The 255-nt window shown below is 54.9% G+C and overlaps 1 protein-coding gene across 1 annotated transcript in view; it reads left to right on the plus strand.

Moving 5' to 3' along the window:
- The first annotated feature begins 6 nt into the window (after positions 1-6).
- Positions 7-255, plus strand: part of EGR3 (early growth response 3) — a 4579-nt gene continuing 4330 nt past the window's right edge. Inside the window, exon 1 of the mRNA XM_017732368.1 lies at positions 7-239. Coding sequence (XP_017587857.1) covers positions 86-239 — 154 coding nt within the window. The 5' untranslated portion in view covers positions 7-85. The remainder of the gene's footprint in view (positions 240-255) is intronic.

Raw genomic sequence — 255 nt, forward strand, 5'->3', positions numbered from 1 at the left:
CCCTCGCACGGATTTGCCACTCGGATGTTGTTTCCTCGGGAGCTGAGCTCGGAGCCACGTTGAACCAGCCTTTTCCTCCAGTGCTATGACAGGCAAACTACTGGAGAAGCTGCCGGGGACCATGAACACTTTGATGAACCAATTGCCTGACAATCTGTACCCAGAGGAGATCCCCAACTCTTTGAATATCTTCTCCAGCACCAGCGACTCGGTGGCTCACTACAACCAGATGGCTGCAGGTAAAGGGAGGGGGGG

The sequence above is a fragment of the Corvus brachyrhynchos genome, unplaced genomic scaffold, assembly GCF_000691975.1.
Source record: "Corvus brachyrhynchos isolate BGI_N302 unplaced genomic scaffold, ASM69197v1 scaffold150, whole genome shotgun sequence".
Taxonomy (NCBI): domain Eukaryota; kingdom Metazoa; phylum Chordata; class Aves; order Passeriformes; family Corvidae; genus Corvus; species Corvus brachyrhynchos.